The 18,425-nt window shown below is 33.9% G+C and overlaps 1 protein-coding gene across 1 annotated transcript; it reads right to left on the bottom strand.

The window, feature by feature from the left end:
- Positions 1–4,815: 4,815 nt before the first annotated feature.
- LOC110037681 (neutral/alkaline invertase 1, mitochondrial-like) lies at positions 4,816–10,727 on the bottom strand. The gene is made up of 6 exons (XM_020742384.1): positions 9,929–10,727; positions 8,657–8,822; positions 8,328–8,539; positions 7,679–8,172; positions 5,622–5,670; positions 4,816–5,511 (listed from the first exon to the last, which is right to left on the bottom strand). The coding sequence occupies exons 1-6, from the start codon at positions 10,535–10,537 to the stop codon at positions 5,185–5,187; spliced, it is 1,857 nt and encodes a 618-aa protein (XP_020598043.1). The 5' UTR covers positions 10,538–10,727; the 3' UTR covers positions 4,816–5,184.
- Between the last annotated feature and the right edge of the window lie 7,698 nt (positions 10,728–18,425).

The following is an 18,425-nucleotide window of genomic DNA, read 5'->3' as shown; positions in this document are numbered from 1 at the left end:
ATTTCATACGATGATTGAGAATCTACTATTTGTCCTAATGAATTTTCCTCTAACACCTGAGGCGTTTGAGAATAGTTCATTCTGCATTGATCTATTTTCTTTGAAAGAGCAACAATTTGAGAAACTATCATGGTAATTGCATCAGAATCATGAATACTGGCTACTTTTTTAGGATTCACCCATTGAAAGGGACATTGAAAATTATTAGTAGTCATCTCCTCTATTAAGAGTATGGGTTTTGACATTCATGATCCACCAGCAGCAGCATCAATAATCGATCTAAGAGATCCTACTAATCTGTTATAAAATGTTTGAATTATTAACCAATCAGGTAAAGAGTGATGTGAACATTTCCTAAGGAGATCTTTAAATCTTTCCCAAGCTTCACATATTGATTCCTCTTCAAACTAACAAAGAGATGTAATACCGTTTTTAAGCTTAGCAGTTTTTTATGGAGGGAAATAATTTGAAAAAAGTTTTTGTGATAGTTCTCCGCAAGTTCTGATAGATCCAGGTGCTAACGAATTTAACGCTAACGAATTTAACCACTGAATTTAACCACTTCTTAGCTTTATCCCTTAGTAAAAAAGGAAAAAGTCTAAGTCTAACGGCGTCTTTCGACATCCATCATATTTAAATGTAGCACACAATTCTAGAAAACTAGAAAGATGTAAATTAGGATCTTCATTTGGTGTCCCACCAAATTGATTATTTTGTACTATTTGGATAATAGTAGGATTAAGTTCAAATGAATTAGTAGCTACATCATGATTTTGATCAGTTAAGTGAATTTCATCTGATGTAGGGTTAGCATAATCTTTTAAGAGCCTAGATTGATGTTCATTTTCATTTCTTTGATTATTAAAATTGTTCACCATTTTGTTCGAATTTTTAAATTCTTTTTGTTGCTTCTGAATTTTTCTAATAGTACGTTCTAACTTTGAATAGTAAGGCACTAAAGCTTCAGATCCAATACTACGCATACAAAATCACACTAAACACTCTTGAAGTAAGTAAGCACACATAATTGCAAATTAAGAAATAAAGATTTTCAAATACTACTAATTTTATTGTTACTTTGTTTATACTTTCCCCGTGGAACGACGCTACAAACTTGATCGTGACTTTTTATATGCTCTGTTTTATTAAGTTGACACCACTACTTGAAGACTTTAATCTCCGACAACGGTACCAAAACTTGATGTGTACTTTCTGTTTTTTATTAATTTTATATCTTTTATTTAGTCACAATTATATAAACGCATGTATACATATCTCTCAAGCAATACATGGCTCTAGTGGAGTTCTCGGTATCAATCTCACAGGGAAAGTTACGAAACTTTAAAGCATAAAGCGTAGTACATAAATCTAATATTCAAATCACAATGTGCATACTGTAAATATTAAAGTTGTTAAAGTGTAAATATGGTTAAACATTTAAGTTTACTAAAGTTACTTTCTAAGCTTCTAAACAAAGTAATCTAACACAGAACTAAGTTCTGTATTGAATGTTTCAAATATGGAAAAGGTGTCCTCCCCCTTATCCTCCACAATGATACTATGGTGAGTGAAAGATAAAGATTAGTGAAGTCATTGTATTGTGTCAAATAGGAGCATACATATTATTTACCCTCTTCCGAGTGCTATAAATAACATTGGCTAATTCTAAACCCTAAACCCTTATTCGAGATGGCGTTTTTAGCAAGACAAGATTGTGCTTCACTCCGAAGAACTTTCGACTCCCATGCAAGTCTTACATCTTTGTGGGTTATAGCTACTACAATGTTAATCAGGAGTTTTCGACCTTTTCGGGAGAGCAGTCCTCGCCTTTGTGATGTTATCCGATCTTTATGACTTTGATTAGTGATTTAGAACTGTGGTCAATTATCTTGTTATGAAAGCTTTTTATGCCTGTATATACTTGCATGTATGAACTATCGATTGTGATACTTATCTTTTGTGGCAATGGAGATAGATTTAGGTACCATATCTTATGCATAGAAGATTTTTAGATCATCCCCGCTCCACGTCCTGGGGACTTCTTTGCCTAAATAGATGATCGTCTTGTATGCTATTGGCCGAGTTTGCTCTTTTATTATATGAGGTCCAGACCATAATGATTTAAAATTTCTTAGGGCTTGATCGCGAGCTGTCACATCTGCCCTTCTTAGGAACATGTCTCCTGATCTAAATCGACGTTCTCGGATTTTCTAGTTGTACTAATTTGATATTCTTCTTATGGCCTCTTTTTATCGTAGGAACGCCTGTTCACGAAGTTCATCTAAGATATCTAGAAAATCTTGTAAACCTTCGTTGTTTGCTGTTTTCAAATAATTTAGTTTAAATTCTTTAAAATTTGCAATAAGGACCTGCTGATTGAATATGTAGTATTCAATGGGGAGAATTGCTTCAACTCTACGAGAGAGGTGAAAGGCATTGAAGCAGTGATGGTCGTAAATGTTTTACAAACTGCACAGGATGGATGGGAACAATTCATATCACTTCTCTTTAAATCCTAGCTTGTTTTTTAGTAAAATTAGAATAATCTTGTTGGCAACTTTTACTTGATCATTGCTTTTGGGATGGTGAGCAGGAGGCTAATTACTTGGCTGTTGTAAAACACATTTATTTTTTTAACCACAAATCAATTATTATTGTGATTAATTATAACCATAGGTAATCCATGTTTGCAGATAATATCAGTCCATACGAAGTTTTGGATAATGTCTATCGTGATTCTAGCCAAAAGTTTAGCTTCAATCCATTTTGTGAAATAGTCAATCATGAATGGAATGTATTTTCGTTGTTCCTTTCCAGAAGGAAGGGATCCTAAGAGGTTCATCCCTCATACTGCGAAGAGCCAACGGCTGTTAATAGACTATAATTTATGTGAATGTTGAAACTGCATTGGAGCAAATTTCTGACACTGTTCGTATCTTTTGGAGAGCTCTTCGGCATGCTTTTAAAGGGTATGCCAGAAATATCCTTGTCGAAGGATTCGATTGGCCAGAGTTCTTCCACCGGAATGACTGCCAATTCCAGAATGAATATCTTGTAATGTATTATCTTTCTCATCCTCCCTGATGCATTTTAAGGAGGTGAAAGTGACAGACTTTCAGAATAGTTCCCCATTGATCATCAAGTAGTATGCAGCTTTTGATTCTGAATCTTTAAAAATTTTTGACTTATGTCGAAACTATGTATGTTCACAAATATTGCAGAAGTGGATCGATCCAGCTATCAACTGGTCGAATTTGTAGATTTGCAACTTCAACATCTTCAATGGCTTGCTGATGTAGAGTTTTGGGCATCGATCCAACAAAGATTTCAAAAGATGGTTGGTTACTTTGTAGATTGTGTGAGCTTGAAAATACAATCGTAACCTCGTTGCTGAAACAATGAGTGCTAATATGAGTTTCTCCATTATCATGTATCTCTATTCAGCTCCTTGAAGTATTTAAGTGACATAATATCTTGAGTTAGCACTAATTGCATCTTTTCTTACTCCCATTTAAACATATAATTCTTCAACAGGGACGAAGCAGTGCAACAAATGTAGCGAAGATAATAGATATTTGAGCTGCATTACGGCTAGCTCGCATGCTTCCGATCATGTAAACCAGTAGCAAATTTGAAAGTTTTTGAAGAACAGAGAATATTAATCTCCAAATTTCGAGATAAATCTACTAAGACCTACTATTTGCCCAATTAAGAATTGCATACCTTTGAGATTCCTTGGCGGCGTCATGTTTAATATGCTCTGTACTTTTTCTGGCTTGGACCTTATTCCTTCGGGAGTATGCAGATATCTGAGAAATCCCTTCAACGATGCTATTCTCAAGAGTGCATGTGAGTTTTTTTTGGAGATTTTTGTGCACTAGCAAATCGAGCCATTAACATTTACTTGAACACGCTGAAGGTTGTAATGACTCTTACAAATATGTGGTTGAACCAACATATGGCTGATTCATTCAATATCATGAAAAACAAATGACATTTCAATGCGTTGATATTCCGAGTAGACAGGCAGCTGATTTGAAGTTATGCATTTCATCATGTACAATTCTAGCGGCCAACTAGAAGGATAAGTGCAGAACAAAAAAATCAATCGCAACATAAAAGAAAAAAATAAATAGATAAATACAACTCAGTGAAAGAAGACTGGAATTGGTCTAGTCTGCTATATGTTTGAGAGGTATTCAGTTGCAAAAGCCCAAAAGAGACAACGTCGTTTCATTGAAAAAAAAAGACGAGATTGAACCCATAGCTGCTGTAGCGTCTTCACTTGAATAACTAGTTTCATCCTGGTATTAACTTACTCACAAGACAGGAGTATAAAATGATTTAAGTAATAGTACTGAATTTCTCAAAATTTTGGCGAAAAGGTCACAAGGACCAGCTGAAAACAACCCATTCATAGACTACCCCATAATTTGCCAAGCTATACCAAGTAAAGAAAATTATAAGATACCACAGGAACATCATGGATAATATTCGTCAATAACCAACCCAAAGAAATATAGGGCATGCTACAGATAGGATTCAGCACAATAATATGGAATTAAAAAATGAAAACCTTTCTTTACTTAGAATTCAATTCAATTAAGATATTGTACACAACTAGATTTCACTGTATTTTTATTTGATTGGAGAATATAAGAAAGGATTCTTGACTGAGGAGAACTAATAAAATTAAAAAAATATATATTTCTATTTATCTTCCAGATGAAACAGTACAAATAAGAATATTCAGAAAATATGAGAATATTCAGAAAATATGAGAATATTCATACGAGATTACATGAATTACTGATTTGATAACAGCTGTTACACTAGACATGAAGAAAAAGTTACCGTCCATAGTATGAGAGGACAGAATCAAGAATTTTGATGTATTACATGATTTCATTCCTACATATGTACTTCAAAAGTAAAATTTTACATCTCTTAAAAAGAAAGAATAAAATTTTTCCAATAAGAGCCTTCCACCTAAATGGATACCCCAAAATGGCAGCTCAACTAAAATAATGAGCATGCATCTTGTACCATGTGGATGAATGTATCAAACTTTTCTTCTATGCAGCAAAGCATTCCATTTTTTTAACCCTTCAGATTGATGCCTTCGCACTATTCTTTCTTATATACATGTATATGAATTGAAATATGATGAAATCTTAATTTCAGTTAAGTTAGAATCTGAGATTTTGCAGCAGGGCGGGAACACTTGGTTCTTGCATTCTTATTTAGGCTACAGGAACAGCCCTCGAGAAGTTCAAGGTCTTCTTCAAAGGTGAGGATGGAACACAATTCTGGCCTTTCCAAAAGCATTTTTGAGGTTAAGTAACCTGTGATCGTCCATGTTTGGTACAGCCTTGACTGTTTTCCAATGAACCTGCCAGTTCTGGTGTCATAGTACTCCGGCCATTTGTCCTTAGAAAGCCTCTTTTCGGCAACTGTAACGGCTTTTTGGGCTAACTCAGGCCTTCCCATCTTGATGCAAGCCAAGGTGAACTGAAGAAATGGTCAGCAGAAAATATGTCGAAGTGGTTTGTTTTTTTACCTAAGTGGTAGAAAGAGAACTGTCTAAAATAAAAATAAGGGAGAAAAAGCAGAACATATACCTGCCACAAAAGAGTAGGCCAAGATCCTCCATTATGGAACGACCAAGGACTGCAAAAAAATAAATAAATAAATAAATAAATTCAATCTTTAAAAGAGAACATATTAAGAAAACATATTCCAGCATCAGAGGTTCCTCTACACAACAAATACACCTCAAACTGAAATGGATCAAAAGAGTTACGTGCAAAACTTTATTTTTTAGTGGAGTTTTCATTTCAACTAAAGAAAATTGGCAGTGGCCTAAGAGTGTTATTGGGCAATGGCTTACTCTATTACGCGGAAAGAACTAGAGTGAGCCCTGAGCTTATTTCCAGAAACCAATTAGGCATCATTGGAGCTTTACTAGGAAGCTCTTTTGTATCCCAATTAAAAATCTAGAAATTATAGCTTATAGAATGAATGGTACCCTTGTTTTCCATTTCAATATTAGATGCATCTAAATTTTTCATGAGTTAGAGATTCTCTTTTAGGCTTTGTTTGGGATAGCTTTTTTACTTGTTTTTTAGTAGGAAACAACTGCTGACAAAAAATTGTGTTTGTTTGAATGTTGACTCTCACAATTTATTTTACTTACCTTTGAAATGTTGTTTTCGAGAAAATATATTTGAAACAAGTTGAAAATACAACTTTTAAAGCCAAGCAAAAAAAAAAGGGCTAAAGTTTGACGAATTCAGATTGTTAAAGCCAAAGCAAAAGAAAAAAAAAAGGCGAAGAGTCCCTCAAATGAAAACTTAATTAACATTATGAAAAACAAATATTTTTAGAAGTTGGCTACGTGTTTTTTTTTTTTTTTACATTTTTTTAAGAACATGTTTATTTGGTGTATTATTATACAATTTTTTAAAACAAATTATTAAAATAATTCAAAATAATTACTTTCTTAAAATATTCAAAATAATTTTAGATGTTTCCGAGTGTTCTTAAAAATATCTACTACCACTAAAAATATTTTATTCCAAATCAAAATATACACAATAAAATAAAAATAAAAAATAAAAGTGATCCCTAACAGCTCCATGATTTCCCATTTATAAAGCTATGTTCGACTGAAGCCATAGAACTGAGCAATGGAGTAAAAGGAAACAAAGAATATTGTTAGCATTCAAGGTATTTGACTCAACAATGTCATTATAACTGTTCCATCAAGTAATATGAAAGCTATCATGAGGTAAGATACATTATAAAATAAAAAAGCGTTAATTTCATGCTAAATTTTTTAAAAACAAGTTAATTTGTTTTTAAAAAAATATATAATAATGCATCAAATAAAGATGTTTTTAAAAATAAATGCAAAAAAAAAAATCATCGAACAGGCTGCAATCTTCTTAAAAATTTCTTTTTCATAAAGTTAAATAAGTTTTCATTTGAGACAAATTTAGCCTTCTTTTTCTTTTGCTTTAGCTTTAACAAGCTGCATTCATCAAACTTTAGCCTTTTTGTTTTTGGCTTTTTCCCCTTTTTTTTTTGGCTCAGCTTTAAAAGCTGCATTTTCAACTATTGTTTCAAACATGTTTTCTCGAAAACTGCTTTTAAAGATAAGTAAAAAAAAATTTTGAGAAAGCCAACATTTAAACTAACAAAATTTTTTGTCAACTATTGTTTCCTACTACAAAAGCAAGTAAAAAAGCTATCCTAAACAAAGCCTAAAAGAGTATCTGTAACTCATGAAAAATTTGGATGCATCTAATACTGAAATGGAAAACAAGGGTACAATTCATTCTAAAAGCTATGATTTCTAGATTTCTAATAGGGATACAAATGATAGAGTTGCAACAATTCAATTGGTAAAAAGCTGCTTGTGGGCAAACAACCTAAGAAAACTGCAACTTGCAACCAACATGAATTATGTGTAACAGAAGTTTGGGATACCAATCAAATCTACTAGAAAGAGATGCAATAACAATATTGAGTGAAACGCGGCAATACTATCTTAAGCCCAAATCTAAGGGATGAACATGTGGAAAATTTCTTAAATGATTAAGCAAAATTTCAAATAATTAACTCATTAATATATTCATAAAATAAAATAAGCTGATAGGTTAAACATACAACTTACGTATTCTTTGGATCGCTTCCAGTGATTATGCGCCAGTCATCAATCTCCAGTGCAGGGTAACATATCTTTAGAGGCATATTACCCACCAAGTCATCCCATTTATTCTCGATAAGAATGAGGATGCCCTCTGCTTGCCAAGCTGTTGTTAGAGATGAAGCAATAGCCCAGAGATTTCCAAGCAAAAAGAATCTGAAATCCATATGAGCAGGCTGCACATTTCCAATGAGATAGCCTCCTTTAACAGGAATCCAATTCATTAGCCATGAAGGAATCTGATCAGGATATATATTGAACTTGTTTGCAGCATCATACGAGTATTCTTCGGTCTTATAACGATAAACTTCATTAATCTTCTTCATGTCCATCCAATAATACTCTCTGATGTGAAAAGATAATGCACTGAGCCGATTATTGATGGCATGAATTAGGCCCTTGGATCCTTCATTGGGAGTGATCATTTCACGGGAGCACCGCAAAGCTGAATAGAACAAAGACTGAAGCAACAATGAAACAAGTTCATCAGGCCCCAAATCAAAAACTACAAGCGCTTCAATAAAATATCATCAAGGATCGCATTTCTAGATCAGAACCTAGGATTTATAGCATATGAAGTTTGCAAAGTAACAAAATTCAACTAAATTTCACTCACTTGGATTTCAAGAGGATGGCCATGGATACCCATCCTTCTGTCTATCATGCAAGAGCCATCAGTAACCAAAAGAGTTGGAAACATGTCAAAGCCATCTGCTAAACATAAATTTAAGATGAGTCTGATGCCTGTTTGCACATCTACCCGTTCCTGCAATGCATAGTCTCCAGAGATTTTTCCATAGGCTCTCAGCAAAATTATCCACCACAATCCTATGAAAAAAGCAGGAAAATTAATCCATTTCATCTTCAAGGAAATCAATTTACTTTTGATCATATGAAAAAAGAAAAAAAAACAAAATTAAGTTTCAGGCGGTCAAAGAGCTTTACCAGAATCAACTGGGGCTACACGTCCAATTGCCGACTCACCAAAATCAGGATCAAGTTCCTCCTCATATGCTTCTTTGTCATCACTCAAAGGATTGATTCGTACTTTAAAACTGGCGGGCATCAATCCTTGCCCAGGGCTGTAGCAGTCAACAGTCTTTTCCCAGCTCTAGGTGTTAAAAAATATAGAAAGAGGTTAGAAATTAAAGTTTGCCATACCTTCAAATCTTGTAAAGTCGAACAGAATCTAGAGATCATAAATGACATAAAAAAAACCTATCTTTAGGCTAAACTCTTGCTCAGTTTGCACTCAAATCTTATTATCACATTTCATTCAAAAATACTTGCAAATTCATCCGAGGAAGATGCTACAACTCAACTTTTAACAAGTACTAAAACAGTAAAAAAAACTGTAATAAGCTAAGCATTAGCAAATTCACAAGCAATCAAACATTGTTACACAAATACGGAACAATAACTTTTATGTTTATAGCAATTACATCAAAAGAATTTCATTGCAGACAAAGATAAGATAAAGCTTTTGGAACTTTTAGTGGATCCAGAAAATAAAAATGAGACATATAATAACCTAAATATACACAAGAAACAGCTAAAACTAACTCGCATCATAAATCCAGAAAACAACCTACAACTAAAATTCCTCCCATGCCGGAGCTGGACGGGAAAGCGTATGCTTAAGTACTTTACCATAAATCTGTGCTGACAACAATATGAAGGAAAGAATCCTAATTCAAAATTATGGATTTCAATGGGAGCATCCAATAAAAATTTTTAAATTTACAGTGAAGCAATTAATACATGACCCGTTTTCCATGAGCATGATATTATTGAAGGGATTTACATCTTCGTTGCCCTCCATGAAACAAGTTGAAGGGTATTTTAGGAAAAACAACATTGCAGATCTCTGTCCAACGAAAACAGCGGCAAACGCCAAAATACGAAGTCCAATTATAAATTTGCAGAACTTTTGATAATTTTTTAATCATAACAGATTTTTCCTTAATTTCCCAAAATACCCAATTCAATTTCGGGGGGGCTCATTTGGAATCGAAGGCGTTGCAATTCAACTTTCAAAAGGGAACATCATATTCATGCCTCAACAAACTAGCAATTACAACCAATCTATACCCATTAAAGTGGTAACAATTTTATACATCTAGCCGCAATAACAATCAATTTCTAACGATATAAAGAAATTTAATACAACACACTTCTTTAAAATGCAGATTAGATGCCCTATTCAGCACATTTTACCTGCAACTGCAACGTATATAGCAGAAAATTCCTGACAATCTCCATCTCCCCCTTAAGTAGAAAAGCCAGCGCTGAGGGCACGAAATCCCTAATAAAAACCTGATCGTAATTAAGCATTTGCCCTCCACTCCTTTGATCGTCAGCCGCCACAGTTCCCACCGGACTTCCGCAATAGCTCACCACTGACTTCCTCAACAACCTCCACGCCTCCTTCTCCTCCTCCGTTTCCTCCCTCCTCCCTACCACCTCCTCCTCCTTCTCCTTCCCCGTTTCCTCCCTCCCCCATACCCCCTCCTCTTTCTCCACCTCCGGCGCCGGCCCCGGCTCCACCCTCTCAATCACGATTGGCTTTCCCGCAAGCCCCTGCTCGTAGATCCGATCAAAAGCCTTCTCCCCGCCGTAGATCGGCTCCGCGGACGTCCCCATCGGCTTTGCTCCGGCCACCGACCTCACCGGCGCCGCTTGTCGCAGCCGTGACGCGGAGGCAGAGGAAATCTGGCGGATACGGCATATGGGGAAGACAGCGGCGGCGGTGGCCTTTCTTGAGTTGGGGAGGAAACGGAAGCAGGATCTCTTGGTCGCGATTCTCATGGAGCTAGTTGCATTCATGATAACAAGGGTGAAATTGTAACGAGAGGTTTTCAGTTGTAATGCTGATGAAGAATTTGAGGGCGTTTGCGTAGAAGAATGAATGCCACCCTCGCTTCAACTAGGAAATGGACGACGAAAGCAGAGGGAAAGTTATGGCCGAAAGCACTGTTGTACGAACAGGGAACTACCAACTCGCAAAAGCGCAGGAGCAGCCGGGTCAATTTTTACTATAGCCTCATAATTATGTAATGATTTTTAATAAAACATTAGATAATAATTGGAAGGTTAACAAAGATAACACTCGTCTTATGATATATAAATACATAAAAATTGAATGGCATGTATGTAGATGCCCTTAAGTCAAAATTTGTATTTTCATATATGTTTCTCTCTCCAATTCATGCTATCATAAAGATGTGTAGCCTCATAATTGATTGAAGAATAAGCAAAAAAAAATCTTCTAATTTATAAATTTGAATCATAGAGTATGATTTATCATTCATTTTATCATTATTTGTATGCATAAAAATGTTTTGCATGAATCTCGAGGCAATCTAGAGGTTCGTAAAGCCGATCGGTCAAAGAATTGTTAGCAGACCATAGCAAGCCGACTGAAGGGCTGGCGACCCAACCGAAGGCCAGTCCGAAGACCAGAGGGTTACCCAAGCCAATAAGAGATGATATTCACCCCAACGATTGAACAAAGTTCTAGTGCTCTCAGCAATCTCACTATTACCAACGTGAGACTCTATCAACAACTACCCCAAAAATCATCAAAGATTTTTAGGAATAAGCAAGGGACAAGCAAGTCGACGGGTCACCCTAAGACTAATCGGTTGTATATTTCAAAGTCAGTCGTCATCCAGGTAATATAGAGACCAACTAGAGCACCTTCTGACCAGAAGGTCCAGTTACATCAAAGGATACCAAAATCATTTACAAATATGAGAAGGCGCTACAAAATACGATAATGTCATGTAACGCCCCTTTTAAAGAACAAGCATATATGTTATTTTTGAACTTTTAGCTCTTTATCTTCTATAAATAGGGTGTTAATGGCGTGTATTGGAGTCTTTTGTCCTCCTAAGTTCAGCACTCATGAGCTTTTGGCTCTTATCCTTAGACTCATACTCAATAGAGAGAATCCTCTCTTCTTCTCTTTTGTAACCCCCAACTTTCAATGTATAAAATGGGTCACAGAGCCCAAGAATATGTCAATTCACCCCTGCAGGGGCAAGTCTATGTGTATTCTTTTATTTAGTTTGTCTACTTCTTCATCAAGGTTCCTACCTCTTCGATCCTTGAGCATGCTTCACAGGAAAAATATGGATTCAAAATCTTAAAAGGTACAATGATTATGGAGCATGCTACTAAAAAGTCGAGAAGCAACACTAATGATGAGAAATGCATTTTAAAGATACACTTAAATAAAGAGTATGCTAAGGAGTTCATGCAATAACAAATATGGAGCCAAAAATGTCATTTATGTCATCTTCCTAAAGGCTTTGGCTAAGAGGTGAGTATCATAGCATGGATTGCTTGCACCTGACAATCAAAATGTCCCCACCAACAACACTTGTGTATCGTTCAGTCAATTCCAAGTGGTTGATAGACTACTCAACGGAGAGTATTAAATTTTTGGATGTGATGCCAAATTTTTTTAATGTCTTTAAAACCAAGAAGCAATACCGACAGCGACCATGACAACGACCCTAAAGATGTCCATTCCACATAATATCCAAAAACACTCCCTCATAAAAAAATCTTGACCTCCAAGTATGAATCAGATAAAGCATTGGAGGTGATTTCATGCACAATAGTGACAAGCTCCATGAAGAATAAGGTGCAAATCACCCACGTAGAAATTCTTGACAATAAGCCTCGCAAAGAAAACGATAAGATCCACCTAAGTTCTAGTGAAAGGTGAGGTCCGACTGAGGCGACAATCCAACAAATTAAATAAGTTTTTAAAATCTAAAAGATGTGAGCTAGCTACAATATCATAAAATAAAGGTGATTGACAGTTTTGTTATAAACATTCGATTAGAACCTTTACAACAGAACCACCCATAATAACAAGCATTAAAATTCTTGTTCGTGGAAGATTTTTTTGTCTACCATAAAAATTTAGAAGAACTCTTTCTGATTTATTGAGCATGGAATTTAAAGAATAATATACCACTACGAGGAGAGGAAATACTACCTTAAAATGGATCTGATCATTCAGCTGATAAAAATCTTTGTGGATCTACGGAACCAAGGTTTTTCCCCTTACCTTATGGGTGTAAGATAACCGTTTATTTTATTTTAGGGTCTAGTTCCAGAGAAGGGAAAGCTCTCAAATTTAATTACATCTAAAAAGTCATGAGTTCTAAAGAAAATCCTCAATTTATATAATGACCTATGTTATTCAGATTGCAAAGTTTTAGTTTTAAAGTTAAAACTTCAGAGGTGAAGGAAAGATAAAGTTTAGAGTTTTGAAAGAATTAAGTGCAGAAGGATGAAACTTACAGTTCAATGATAGTGTGTCATGAAAAAGCTCATACAAATGATTTAGCCATCCAGGGAGGAATGTTTACCCAAGGGATTAAACTTTTGGTATTGGTGGAATTAAAAGGTATTAGACAAGATAGAAAAATTAGGTTTGAAGATATTGATTAGGATTATAAGTTCCGAAGTCTAGATTGGTATGATAGGCTAGACAGTTTGATCTTTTGTTTGAGTTTGAAGGGATTCCTAAGCTAAGAGATAGAGTTATGTAAGAATGATTTCTATATGGAAATGAAACCCACGCCTACAGTCTATAAGAAATCCCAATGGGTGCACTAATGTAAACATTGGGAATAATGCCCCTCTTTCAAGATACTCATGTTTTTCCATTATCTCAAGTACATTAATATAATCATAAATTTCAATATAATGTATAGAGAATAGTTGTAGATCACCTTTAAAAGTGCTCGATACCATCAAGACAATATTTGACACATTAGTAAAGAGATGATGGCACTATTTTTTGTTCATGAAGCTAAGATCTTCCAAGGAGTACATTGAAAAATATTTTTGAGTCGATGATATGAAACTTTTCTTTAGTTTGAAAGTACCTAATTTTGAGTACAAGTGTTATTGAAGCTAGGGCTCTTTTGACTTTCTCATTAACCCCTCGTAGTAACATCTTATCGAATGAAAGTGTGTATATCCATGTCAAGGTATAGAAGTGTTCTTAGATTCATTATGTTGACATATGCATCTGGATCAACAAGAACCCTAGATAGCTTGAATTTTCCAACATTTATAAAAGCATAAAGTGATCAGTTGTTCCTAACAGAAGGTTGTCGTCCATGAATATTAACCTAGGAGTCTCAACAAAATGATTTACTTTCCTATCTAGAGTAGATAGTGTCAACTAAGCCATGTTGATCTTAGGGCACTGTAAGGCTTTGACCAGTGATTCTCTCATCTCTTTGGATATGATAAGAGCATCATAGATATTAGTTGGCTTGAAACTTTCTTAGATGGGATAATATATTATAATTAAATTTAGGTGTGGCATTCATAGACTCATCCTAAGTATGAACAACTTGTGGTGGTACCACAGGTTGATTATGATCACTTATCCCGATAATATATGTGTGCTTCTTGTGTAATAACTTCAAGTTAAATTTCAGACAACGGCGCCAAGAACTTAACCACTGTCTGTGTGTGCTTATAGCCTTAATTCCCGACTTAGTGCTATTTAACAAATAATTCTTATTTTTCTCCACAATTTAATTTTACATACTAGGGATACTACGCAAGTGCAAGTATAGTTCAAGTAATGTAGAACTTTCTTTCAAAAACCCAGAGTATCAATCCCACAAGGAAAAGTGTTAATTCATAATGACATAAATAAAAGTTATAGTCTACAATAACTCGTTTAGCCTGAAATTGTTGAAAAGTTTGATTTTCCTACATTCACTATTTTACTCTGAAATTAAAGTTAACTATACTAAATAAAAAAACCTAATCTACGGAGAGTGGTTAAATTTTGGAAAGTTCTTATATAATCAAAATCTCTTCCCTCTCGCAATGAAGATAATGACATAAGTTGTAGAAGAATTCATAAAATTATGATATATAGAAAGGAGAATGTTAAAACCACCAATAAGTATAGCACCAACTACGACCTATATTGTCAGTTACTACTATTACTTCCCACTACTACCTTTGTGACTAGCTGATGGTACTACAGCTTCCAACTACGGTGTATGTGACCAGTTATGATGTATGTGGTCATCTATTACCTATGCGACTAATTACGACCTATGTGATCAACTACAACATATGTGGCTAACTACTACTATAACTACAAACCACAGCCTATGTGACCAATTGCAGCTTATGTGATTATGTATTGTTGTATCTACCAACTATGGCTTATATGACAAAGTAGGGCTGATGTAACTAACTACTTTATAGGCATCCAACTATGACTTATGTAGCTACCTGCTACTATCGCATCCAACTATAGCCTTTGTGACTGACTACAATATATGTAGCTAACTGTTACTACATTCGTGACCAACTAAGACCTATGTAGCTAACTACTGAAAAAAAAAGAAAAAATGATGGAAAACAAAGTAGATTTAGTTGTATTTTTTGTTAGTTCTAATCTATTTTTAAATATCTTTTCTTTTGATTCGAAGACTATATTTATAATTGATTTTTTTTAATTTAAGATTGGTTGTTGTGATGATTTCCAACTTTATATTAAAATTTAATCATTTTTTGAATATTTTTAATAATCACTACTTCGTGGATGGAATTTTAAATAATTATGCAAGTATGCTATGAGATCAGAGATTTTTCTATCCCTTTCTTCTATTAATTAGGTAGATATTCCTTACATTTTTTATTTTGGAATTTTTGGTCAACGATTCTTTTGCTCCATTTTGTTTTGTTAAATATTTTGCAGATTGGAGAATGATTATTAATTAAAGATTCTGATTTTATTCTATTTGTGGTGGGCTGATATTTTGGATTGCATGTTGCTCAATCTTATGAAATAGTTGCACTTCGAGTTCGAGGTTCACTTCTGCGCTACGGCCTTCTGATTGTGCGAATAGTGATCTTATTTCTCTGTTGGAGATCCCGAGGATCTTCTGGACTCTTCACTCGCAATTTGTGCTCCTTAGAACTATTGTTGTTTTGATTTTACTTTCTTCTTTTTGATGCTAGCTTTTGCTTCTTTTAATTTACTTATAGGTTTTGGTTTATTTTATAAAAGTTATGGCAAGTTTTATTAAAGAAAAAAAAAAGTATAACTCAACACATAAATATAGACATATAAAATAAATAATTACAATTCCAAAAAAAATAATAAAATAAAAAAACACCAAAAAAGAAAATATAGAAATTAAACACGTGCCCAAAGATGTCCAAATAAAAAGAAGCCCAAACAATAAATGAAAATATTTTTGTAAGAAAAAATCGAAAATGAAACAAAGAGAAAGAATAAGGTAACCAATAAGAGCGAACCTTATCATGAATTACGTGGATCATTTATCTCGATAATATCGCGTTTTTTTAACGTATCGTGCACTCCAAATTATCGACGATCCAATGATCTCTGCCGCTCATTGCTCGAGTCTAACGGTAGAGATTTACGAAAGATAAAATCGCGTTAAAATCGGATGTGGATTTTGAACACGTGGCGTTATCATTGTAGAGCCGTGGGCGGCGAACGCACGTGAATTTTGCATTTTCTCGCGTGCGTGCTTTGATTTGGACTTTTCCTAGTTCTACCTCTTCTTCTCCTGCCGGATAGCTTATTTGTTTCTTAACGAACAAGCCGAATATAAGCCGAACACGAACTGTTCACAAACGACGAGTTATAAATATTTAATATCTATATTAGCATATTACTAATATAGTATATTAATATATTATTTTTATTAATTTATTATATATTATAATTTATAAAATTAAATTTTTTAAAATATAATAAAATTTTTATATATAATTATTTTAAATTATTTTTATATTTCGAACAACAATGATTCGAACACGAACGAAAGCATCACTGTTCGTGTTTGGTTCGTTTAACTAACCGAACGAAAAAAAAATTGTTCACTTTTGTCTCGTTTGCTTATCAAACGAATCGAACACGAAGTATTCACGAACAACGAGCTTTTTTTTGATAGCCCTCGTGCTGAATACTTGCGTTATGGAAATAACCAAAAAAAGATATGTATTTATCGGATATATCTAAGAGTGAAGTTTAGATATGTATTTATCGGATATATTCCACAAAAAATCACAATTTATTTTATGAGATGGAATGATAATTTTATTTAAGACATGTAATTCTTTGGATTTCGTTTTGTTTTCTTGATTTTTTTTTTTTTGAGATTCTCTTTTTTTAATAAAATATTTTTTTTAGCCATTTAATCAAAATTAAAAGTCATTAGTCGATTTATAATAAAACTAGTTGGTTCATGTTGTGTGTTGATAGATCAATAATTTAATATTTTCATATTGCAGGAAGATCCAATACACACTTAGATAATAAAAAGATGGTAGGATAGACACCGTAATTTTTTAAATGAAAAAAAAACTCTAAAATGAAAAAAAATTACGGCGTCTAGCTTAATCAAACTAATGAACTATATATAAGTATTAGGACATAGGTCCATTAGTTTCCTTAGTTAGAGAAGATGGAAATATAATAATGATAATCACGTATGTATAATAGTTATCCAACTTTAATAATGTTATTTATACTCCAATAAATATAGTTCTTAGTAATAATACCGATAGTAGGTAGTAAAGACCGTAGTTGATTGCTACAGAGACAATATCATGTCATAAAGATTGGACTTGGTGGATCAATCGGACGAAGATGTCATAGTTGGAAGCTATAAAAGTAGTTGGTCGCATATGTCGTACTTGGTCACACAAGTCATGGTTGGTAGTTGTAGTAGTATTAGTTGGCCATAAACGTCGTAGTTGAAAGCGGCAGTAGCTCCATAAGTCATAGTTGGTCAAATAGGTCATGATTAGTAGTTATAATATTCGTTAGCCACGTCGTAGTTAGAAGTAGCAATAGCAGTTAGCTACATAGATTTGATTGAGCTGTTTAAATTTACTCGTACATGTCTAGTCTTCTTTTTTTTTTTCAGATTTTTAAAGTATTTTCTTTTCTTAGTTACTTTAGAATAGTTTTTGTAAATAAAAAATATTTAAATTGACTCGTCCATTCCCATCTCAGCACGTTGGCAAAAAGCAGAATTCGGAGAGGCCTCTCTTTCACTATTTTACACTTTTTCCTAACTTTTTTTTTTTGGAAATTTCACTATTTTACACTTTTTCCTAACTTTTTTTTTTTGGAATTTTTTTTTTTTTTTTTTTTTTTTTTTTTCTCCAAAGCGAGTTATTATTTTCTTACTTCTTATTAAGTCCGTCGCAAACAAATTTGTTTCTTAGTTATTTGAGTGCATTACATGCAACCGATCTCCAGACGACATTAAAAGAACGACGTTGGGGGTTGAAAATTGTGGTAACTCTTTTGAGATATTTGAAATAAAGTTTTGAATAAAAGTGCATAAATAAAAAGTTGCATGAAACACAAGATTTAACGGGAATAAATATGAGAACGGGAAAAAATCACATAGCCATGTCACTCTACCCCAAAATATCCACTGTAAGAAATTGAGAAGAATCATGCGAGACTTTGGAACACTCCATGATACTTCTCCAACAAATCTCTATCATTTAGCACGAATCTCAAGGCATGACACAGATCTCGAGACAATTTTTTTTATTACGAAATATTCAAACTTTGATAAAAATTCATCCAGCACTCTGATTTCAACAAACTTATAGTCAAATGAACCAACTCGACAACAATAACCTAATGTTTCCAAAGTTA

This window comes from Phalaenopsis equestris, unplaced genomic scaffold (genome assembly GCF_001263595.1).
Source record: "Phalaenopsis equestris unplaced genomic scaffold, ASM126359v1 Scaffold223304, whole genome shotgun sequence".
Taxonomy (NCBI): Eukaryota; Viridiplantae; Streptophyta; class Magnoliopsida; order Asparagales; family Orchidaceae; genus Phalaenopsis; species Phalaenopsis equestris.
The sequence above is the reverse complement of the archived record's forward strand: the minus strand, read 5'-3'. Positions and strand labels throughout refer to the sequence as shown.

Bases quoted from the DNA above. Each gene is read 5' to 3' on its own strand.
- LOC110037681 (XM_020742384.1), bottom strand. From the start codon at position 10,537: ATGAATGCAACTAGCTCCATGAGAATCGCGACCAAGAGATCCTGCTTC. The intron at 8,540-8,656 runs GTAAAGCTCTTT...CTTTTTTCATAG, and splicing joins TGTAGCCCCAGTTGATTCTG to GATTGTGGTGGATAATTTTG. The intron at 5,671-7,678 runs GTAAGTTGTATG...ATTTTTTTGCAG, and splicing joins GGAAGCGATCCAAAGAATAC to TCCTTGGTCGTTCCATAATG.